The sequence below is a fragment of the Cynocephalus volans genome, chromosome 12 (assembly GCF_027409185.1).
Source record: "Cynocephalus volans isolate mCynVol1 chromosome 12, mCynVol1.pri, whole genome shotgun sequence".
In the NCBI taxonomy this organism is placed as follows: domain Eukaryota; kingdom Metazoa; phylum Chordata; class Mammalia; order Dermoptera; family Cynocephalidae; genus Cynocephalus; species Cynocephalus volans.
The window spans coordinates 68,844,444-68,854,274 of record NC_084471.1 but is presented as its reverse complement, the minus strand read 5'-3'; the positions used below and the strand labels follow the sequence as shown (position 1 = coordinate 68,854,274).

The window sequence follows — 9,831 nt, the reverse complement described above, 5'->3', positions numbered from 1 at the left end:
ATCCTAGTGCATTTTTCACCGCAACCAAGAAACTGAGGCCAGATCTACTGGCTTTTTTTTTTTTTTTTTTTGTAAAGATGACCGGTAAGAGGATCTTAACCCTTGACTTGGTGTTGTCAGCACCATGCTCTACTAACCAGCTGAGCTAACCAACCAACTCAGTTACCAATTTTTAGTCAGAAGTTTACTATTCAGTTGTTTAGAAGCTTCTGGTCATGATTCTTTTCTTCGTGGACATACAGTAGATAAAAAGGAAGAGAAGGCTTCGGGCCATTCTGTAGAATCAGTGCGTTGAGTAATAAAAAACCAGCCTAAAGGTCATGTTGGTCAGGCTAAAAAACGTGTCTCACATGCCTACAGATCCAGAGTTCCAGCAGTCATGGAAATAAGTCAGAGTACCATAAACCCCAATTTCCAAGCTTTGTTGCTTAATGCCACCAACCTAGAAGATAGCCAAACCAAGGTTAGCACATCCTTTGAGAAGACAGCAGGAGTAATTGGGCAAGAGACATAAAGAGTAATTAATGATTTGTAATGATGAACATGCTGATAATATTGACTTGATCATCACATACTGTTCACAAATACTGATAGTCAACTCAGTACCCATAAATATGTATAAAAAAATAAACTGTGTTCTAAAAAAAAAAAAGTGAGAGAAATACTAATATGCTAATGCTAACTAATGCTAATTAATGTTAATAATAACATTGGATGTCCAATTCCAAATATTACTGCTTTGTTCCAGACCATGCTGCAACATATGTATGAACCAGCTTGGAATGCAAAGAATAAGAAGAAAAGACATAAGACCAAAAACAGGCATTGCAAATAGCAGCCACAGATGAAAATCAAAGATCCGATTTCATGTCCTGGGCAGTGTTTACACATCAGTCTTGCAGTTAAGTCTGCATGTGGAGGTGATCTTATAGTCAGTAGTATCCTTAGTTGATTGAGCAACTGAATAAGTGTATTCAGTACAAAATAAAACTGTTTTATACACATTACCCCTTTTAATCTCTCCAACAACCCTATGAATTAAGTATTATCTCATTATTTATTTATTTTTTTGGTTTGGCCAGTACGGGGATCCAAACCCTTGACATTGGTGTTATAACAATGTGCTCGAACCAAACGAGCTAAACAGCCAGCCTTATATCCTTTTTAAGATGATAAAGTTGAGGCTTGAGAAATTATATTGTCCACAGTCACATCCAGGAAGCACAAAATACTGTATCAACTACCCTTTACCACCAAGAGATAAACAAGAATACACTCTCCGGAGGTTAAAAATAAATAAATAAATAGGACAGAGGATATTATGTGCTGAACTTCTTACAGAAAAAGAGTTAAGATAAAAATCTGAAGTACTGTATTGGTTTTTCTGAAAAGGAATCTTTAGATTTAACCCTGAAGTTATATGTTACTTCACTAATTTACATTTAATTGTATTCCAGATCTAGAGAAACGGGTACCTCTTCATGACTAATTCCTCACTAACAGAAAGAGATCAGTATCTGCAAATCTGGGAAAAAGTTCCGTAGCAGTTTGAAAGCACCAACAGCAAAAAAAGTTGTACGAATGACATCAAAGCAGGTTTCTAAAAGAACATACACAAAGTTACATATGTGCATAATTCATAGACATCCTATTTCAAAAGCAAAATACCAAGGTTTGAGGGGTAGAGCACAGGGGTGAATTTGGAGAGGGCAAGCTTACTATGCTTAAGGAGGTGAATGAAAGTCTGAAGCAAGGTTATAAAGCTGTCTAGGGAAAGATATTAACAAATCCTTAAATGAAAGATCAGACATTAGAACTCAGGAAGAAAACAGTAATCTGCAGTGATTAAAATGAGGAATGTGTACCTCATTTTAAGCAAATCTAATGATGAAAACATAGATTCACATAATAGATAAACCAGTTATATAACTCATATCCCAAAAGATTACATATAGTGCAAAATAGTACTATAACACAATAAATAATATGATAGTATTACTTTAAATAGCAAGTTCTCTTATAATTGGTATTAATCCAATTGAAAATTTTAAATCATATACAACTTTTCAATTTCTGAATTTGAGAATGCAAATGCCAGACTTACTTGCAATTTCCAAGGTAACATTATAGATTTTAGCTTAGGCCTATCTATATTCATAAGGAACAATGCAAAGGAAATCTGGAACCTATTATATACTTCAAGGGAATAGTACAATGGTTAAGTCAAATAGGATGCTAGTCCACTTCTCAGAATGGCCTAAAACCTAAACATTCTGCTTCTCATATACCCTCACCCTAATGGAAATATTAAACCATCTAATTTAAATATCAACTGTCATTATTAAAAAAATAAAATCCAGCAAATTCTACTTCTAGGAATATATCTTAGAGATATTTACAAAAAACTCATGAAGACGCATGTTCAAATGTATTTAACCTAAAGAGCATCCACAGGGAATAGCCATTTTTTAAGAAGAATTATGTAAAACTATAAATTCTAATATAGAAAGATGTTTAAGATATGTTAAATACAAAAATCAAATTGCATATCATTAGTATGTATAACATGAGACTATCTGAGTTTTGGTACATAGGGGTATGTATGTGATGGGGGGAGAATTTTTTGCAATGATTATCTCTCTAGAATGGGACTAAGAGGTAAGAAGAAAAAGTTATACCCTTCTTTATTGTTTGAATTTATCATTTTTTGTATTACTTTCATAATGAAAAAGCTGGTTTAAAATTTTCATTTAATTGAAAGGTGAACATATGCAATAGTGAACATATGCAATTTTTAAAAGCAATTGAACAAATACACCATACCAATTCTTACCAATTATATAGCACTGACACAATAAATTGTTTTCAAAGCTAAAGAAAGCCTAAGACATTTTCTGGTAAATTTAAAAATATATAATTACAAAGTTGTATAAATTCACTTCCATAAATTTCAAAACTACTCTAAATAAAAACCCTGACTGCAAGTAAAATTTAGTAAGTATAATTTATAGTCAATGTATGTATTAATAGAATTTATGCATCATTTGCAGTAAGCAAGAGTCACACACTCACAGATTTGGAAGGGACCTTAAAAGTCACCTAGTCTAGCCCTCCTGCCCTAACATCCAGACAGAACAGGGGAAAAAAAAAATCAAAACCAAAATCAGTCTGCTGAGGAGAGAACTGACTTCACTGAAGTTGAGAACCAGTTCTAGGAAAATAATACAATTAGAAATGTCTCCTCAAATGAGGACATCTGGTAATCATTTCCAAAAAAAGCATTTTGGCCTAATATGTCAAGTTGCCCAGGTCAGTTTTAAACAAGTCATTGACTTAATTTTCCAGTTTCAAGGATTTCAACTTGTTTCAAACCAAGAGAAATTAGAACATGTTGCACGTTAATTTTAATGAACAAAAATCTCTGTATAAAAAACTTTTAAACTTTATCAAATGCTGTAAACACACACACACACACACACACACACACACACACATCCAAATCCAAATCCAATACAGAATCTTGGAACATTATCTTTGTTCACCTCAACATAACCTGTAAAGGGATTTTTGGATAAAACTTTTCATATGAGAAAAAGACCCATGATGCTACACACTTACACACACGCACACGATCATTCTTAAGGAAGAACAAAAAAATGAGTGTGAATGGGACAAGAATAAATTTCCTATAAAGCTTATATAAAAGAGCATTACATGAGTAAAAGAAGTTCCTATACCAAGAGAAGATGAAGAGAAGGGGAAACAGCAAGTGGGGACTGGCCTAACTCATTAATAAATAGTTTGGGAATGTCATTCAAGAACAGGGAATTTTGGGGGTTATAGATAATCTTAAGTTTTCACCATCTCAAATTCTGTGATTCCGATAACTGATGACACTTAAAAAGCTGTTTCATTTTGTTTCATTATGTTTTCATTTTGTGTAGGTCTTGATTTGTTCATCATTATTTAGGTGTAGTTTGTCTCTTTCAGTGATTAATTCCTCAGTTCACACACAGTGCTATGTTCTATTCACCAGAAAAGCCACAGTAAGAAACAATGGTGAGTATAAGTTATAAATAGTTGCACTGGTGTACTGGATGGTGAATAATAAGAGCCAGATGACCTGGGTTTGGATTTCAGCATCTCTACCTGCTAGTTGCCTGTTAGGTAGCAAATTATTTAGCCACAATGTGTCTCCATTTCCTCATCTTCCGTTAGGGATCACTATAGGACCTACTTCATATCGGTTATTAAGAGAATTAAAGAAGATAATCTATTTAAAGAATTTACCACACTACCTGGCTCAATAAACATTGAGCTAAAATTACTATTAGTTATAGTATTACAGGGTAACCAAAAGAAAAATTCTATTTCTCCTCATTGATGAAGTTTTCAGGGACCAATTGAGGCAAAAAGCAGAAATGCTAGTATGTTTGAAACAAAAGAGATTGAGGACCTAGTCTTATGAATATAGATGTTCATTTTTATATTAGAAAAAAATTACATGGCTCCATATCACAAAATTTAACATCTTCCCATTAAATATCACACAGTTCCCATCATCATTATGCCTTACATACACCCTAAATAATGTGGAGTTTCTATTGACACTCAACAACAACAGGGTCCAGAAATTTAAACCAAGAAATAGCTGCAGAACTGCATGTTAGGCAGTAAGCCATGTGTGCCGCAAGAGTTTGGGCCAACACAGAGGGCTGGGATTCTGCTTCCATGGCCTGAACTCCCCCCGACACAGTCAGATGGGTCAGGGTCCTGCAGACCTTCAAATCTCCATTCATGTCCCCCTTCAAGAGGGAAGTTTTCAAAAAGTGAAGAAAGTAGCAGCCACTGGGCATGGAATGCCCCACTCCTACTTCAGTATGATATGATAGCTATCACTGGTTTCTGCTGTTAAAAAAAAAAAGAGAGAGAGAGAGAGAAAGAAAGAATAATTGTTAGTTACCTCTAAAACACAGCAGAAGAAAAAAAATATGCTGAGGTTCTTGTGAGAAGGAAAAAAAACCAGAGCAGGACAGAATACTTATATGATATATATGCATTATAAATACAACATGCCTCGATTTCCTCATTTGTCAGTGGAAGATAAAAGAGAATATTAGAGTCATCAGTACACTTTGAGCACTCTGATAATGGCAAGAAGCCAACTCACTCAAACGAATAATCTCTAATAATGTCACTATCTATACCTCAAATATGGTGGCTGATACTTTTCCTATCTCTCCTCAAAGAAGTATGAAAAAAGCTGTTAAATTCCTTAGAGAAAGGTATTTTTCTACTATTTTATTACCTTTCATTGTGTCCAGAATAAAACATGCTTCTTCCTGAAAGTTCTGTATCATCTAAAAAAAAAAAAACAAGAAAACTCGCTGATTATTAAAAATTTTGGTTTGTTGCATTTATTTTGACAATGTGGCTTTTTATTACATTAGATTTAAATGATAAATAATCCCTCTCTATTTCTGTGTTCCTAAGGACCACCCAATGTCCAAAGGGGTTTAGATGGGAGCTTAACAATTCCAAACAGAGTATTTCATGAATATCTATAGAATCATATGAATTTTTTCCTCCCAACTTTCAAAAGCCTGCTTCACAAGCCTGTATTTTTAAAATTTTTCTCCTCTGGTTTTTAAATTTTCAAAACTGAGCAGTCTAGGACAGCAGTCTTAAAAGTGGAATATACAATTCCCTGGGTTAACCCTGAGGCTTCCTAAGGGGTATACAGATGCTGATAAGCCCATATGGGAGAAGTGAGTTCTAGATCTTTAATTTCCATATGTATTTCTTCCTAAAACTTCTTTAGTTTTCTTCCCTACTTTCCCTTCTCAAACCCCCTTTTCCCATTTTATAAAATAAAGGCGTTGAGTTTCACTCTCCCCGAATCCTACCAAGGTGCCCTGCACTGGGGAATAAAAGCTTAGGAGTGTAGGGGCCAGCCTATGGATCACTTGGGAGAGTGTGGTGCTGATGGCACCAAGGCCATGGGTTCAGATACCTATATAGGGAAGTCCGGTTAGCTCACTTGGGAGAGCGTGGTCCTGACAACACCAAGTAAGGGTTAAGATCCCCTTACCAATCAACTTTAAAAAAAGAAAAAAGAAAGAAAGAAAAAGCCTAGGAGTGCCAAAGTGGAACTGCAAAGGTGAACTCTAATGACTAGGTGAAAAATCCTGTATGGTTTCTAATTTTTACCTTTCACCAGAATTGAAGAATAACCTAAATACAAATTGTCAAATGACAGATGGTTCAAAATATTTATTTATTTATTAAAAAAATTTTTTTCTGATGGTTTGCCAGTACAGGAATTGAACCCTGGACCTTGGTGTTATCAGTACCACTCTCTAACCAAGCTAACTGGCTAGCCCTTAAAATAATTTTTGATAGCATTACTATGCAATTTTTGATATATAACTCAGAAGTTCAAAAAAATCCAGTGATGTTGCTATAACCAAACTCCATCCATTCCTATCTTTTAACTTATGTGAATCAAGTTTCACAACACATATTTAGGGGAAAAAATAGAATGAAATTGATGTTGAACCCTATGTCATTCTAGGAGTCAATAAACAGTATTCATTTATAGATCAATTAATTGTATGCAACAGTGGGGGTAGGGAACAGAACAACTCCATCCACCTCATTAATAAATGCACTTCTAATAAATTTTTTTCTTAATGTTTAACAATTACTTATTTAAACATATAAACATTTATGTTATTTTAATCAATTATGTACTTATGATGATAATTCTATTCAGATAGTTTTTTAATTTTTATTGAAATAAATTTTTTGGTTGAAACACATTTTTGTTTCAAGTAAATATAATAGGATAATCAATAAAGGATGTTCAAGTGTAAAAATATGTTACGATAAGATAAAATTCTATAGGAGAAGTGAATGAAAATATGAGTTCAAGGAAACTGAAGTATGATATAAAAATACTAACTTAAAAAAGCATAGTTATATATATATATTTTAAATGGATGATGGTGGTATTAAAACACTCTCGTATTTAGGTTACATGGAATGCAATTAAAATAGTGATGTAACCATTTCATTTTTAAATGTCATATAGGAGTGTACTTCAAAAACTTTGTGGAAAAATAGAATTAAAGATAATACAAATCTATCTGTGAACTTTTTGAAGTACCCTGTTATATGCCCAGAAATGACATCTTTTACAATTATTTATACTTCTAACAAAAAATTTTAAGTCAATCTAAAAATGTGCAAGAGGATATGTGGTTTTTAAAAATTATTTTAGGAGATAAGCTAGCAAACAAGTTAGAAAACCTCTGGTCTAGCAAAAAGAGCCCTCTATCCCAGAAGAACTGCTCTTGCTCCTGCTACATGCTCTGACAAATTAGTTGTCATCTGGTAATTTAACTGTACTGAAAAATCTACCTCATCACTGATGAGTACATGGATTCCTGTTGGCCCCTGCTTGTAAATCTGGCTGATCTGGTGAGGGGAAATGCTGAAAAGCTGAGCAATTTTTTCTGTCAATTCGACAGCTGTCAGTTCTTCTAGATAGATGGCATGGTACACTGCAAAAGGGAGAGATCAATGGCAGTCAGTACAAAGTTTATCTGCTTTTGTACATAACCTAATCACTGGGAATGCCCAGATTTCTGAAAGACTCAGAAATCAAAATGCCTGAGTTCAAATCCTGGCTCAGTCACTTACTAGCTGTGTGACCTAGGGCAAGTTATTTGACATCCCTAGGCCTTATTTTCCTCATCTAAATGTTGGAGATAACAAAATCTACTGCAAAGAAGAGATATTAATTGTAAAAACTAAAGTATGTAAAAACTGTTGAGAATAGCACCTGGAACGTATTAGGAGCTCAATAAATGTTAGCAATTACCATTATTTCTAGCAAATGCTGACCCTCTATTTGATAAATTCCCATCACACATGCCCATAACTCATCCCTTCACCTTTTTTCATATCTATCTGTCCTAGTCTATCCAGAACAACCTACCGAAGAAAGTACCATTTGAGTCTCCGTCCTCATGCTTCAGTTCCTGCTGCTGCTGCTGCTGCTGCTGCTGCTCCCTCAACTGCAAGGATTCCTGACAAACATAAATTGTCAGCCTTGGACGCACCATCCTAAAGTGGGGGGAAAGGGCTGTCAGTCTCACATTTTTTATGGTAAGCACAATTTAAGGGAGAACTTATGTTTCTGCATTAATAGTGTAGAGCAGGGGCTGAAAACTGGCAGGTCATGGGCCAAATGCAATTCATTTGCTGTTTTATTTGCACCCCAGGGGTGGTTTTGTTTTCTCTCAAGCTGAATTAGTTCCAATAGGAAGCTTCGTATAAACCTCTGATCTTTTGGTTTTTCTTAAAAACTTAGATCTAGCAATCTGAGGCCCTCATTCTCACATGAAAACAATCAGTTGTTCTGCTTACATGGGGCACACGTTCTTCACTACACCCCAGACTTGACTGTCACTCATTTATATTACCTATGAGGCTTCTGTAGTCATCCAAGTCGGTCATGTTTGGTGCAAAGTTTAGAAATATTCAAAATATATGAGCCACCGTTTTACAGGTCAGGTTCAAGACATACCTTTTACTTAAAAATGTCAACATAGTAAGCTGAATAACCTTACTTCCCTCGTTACCTTCTCCTAAGTAGCCTAAGCCCTCTTTCTGTTCTTCTTACTTCTTAGACAAAGCTACAATTACCTCTTGATCTGACCATCTTATTCCTTCCTATTTCTAAACACTCTTTAGAGAATACACTTAAAAATGGAAAATCCATTCTTTTTTCCCAAGTCACCAGTGCCTGAATTTCACCTTTCTTTAAAATTTTCCAAGATTACAGACAACTGGTTCAACATCCCTTGTGATACTGAATCCCAAACACAAATACTTCACAACCTGTTATATTATTTAGTCACTGATTTGGTTCTGTTGCCATTAACCTGTGCATTTGTTCCATCAATATTACTACTACCTATTTAAAATTCTAAGTCCCAAAAAATGGACTACAAAGTGCTCTATATTACAAGTACCATTTGCAAGCAGACACTTAAGTAATTCCTATCCAAACTTAAGAAGGACCTTTTCTCCAGTTAAAATTGACTCAAGGCCTTTGCATCTGTTGTTCCTTCTGCCTAGCATGCTCTTCCCTCATATGACTCTGTAGCCTCATCCTTCTCATAACTCTGCTTAGATAGCCCCTCCTCAGAGCACTCTTTCCTGACCACATTCTGGGCACTCAATAGCCTACAACCTTGTTTTTGCTTGTTCATTTGTTTTCCTTCAAAGCACTTATCACTATCCAAAATACTTAATATTTAGATCTTTACTTCTCTCTTCATTAGGAAGTAAACTCCATAACAATGGGTACCTTGTCTATTTTGCTCACTAATATATCCCCAGAGCCTACAACAGTACCTGGCTCATGATAAGGACAAAGAATATTTAGTGAATGAGAAGACTACCTGGAAATGAAAAAAGGATATCATGGAGAATTCCTTGGATTAACCAGAAGAAAGGATATCTTTCATCTTTGTTTATTCGGTACATTTTTGGCATTAAAAAAAAAAGTTTTGAGAACTAAACCCCAATGAAGCAGGTGACAGGCCATCGCACCTTCCCTTCCACCAGGTTTCAAAACAGCAGCATAAAGGCCACAAAACTCTCCCCTCCACTGGGTCCAACTGACAGCATGAGGAGTAAAGGAAAGTCATGGGGATAAACTGCTGTCACCACACATCACTGCCTGTTTCTGGCAATGAAGGAAGGATAGGGGCCTATCCTAGAGGATAAGCAGAGTCATACCAAACTAATAAAGAAGCA

The 9,831-nt window shown here is 35.1% G+C and overlaps 1 protein-coding gene across 9 annotated transcripts in view; it reads right to left on the bottom strand.

Annotated features, from left to right (window-relative positions):
• Positions 1-2,961: 2,961 nt before the first annotated feature.
• Positions 2,962-9,831, bottom strand: part of TFCP2 (transcription factor CP2) — a 63,402-nt gene continuing 56,532 nt past the window's right edge. For 5 of the 9 annotated variants that reach the window (XM_063075583.1, XM_063075577.1, XM_063075578.1 and 2 more), the window contains 4 exons: positions 8,003-8,130; positions 7,423-7,565; positions 5,309-5,360; positions 2,962-4,908 (listed from right to left, as the gene is read on the bottom strand). In XM_063075583.1, the coding sequence (XP_062931653.1) occupies positions 4,871-4,908; positions 5,309-5,360; positions 7,423-7,565; positions 8,003-8,130 (361 nt within the window). In that variant the 3' untranslated portion in view covers positions 2,962-4,870. The remainder of the gene's footprint in view (positions 4,909-5,308; positions 5,361-7,422; positions 7,566-8,002; positions 8,131-9,831) is intronic. The other 4 variants (XM_063075581.1, XM_063075582.1, XM_063075584.1 and 1 more) reach the window with 4 other exon arrangements.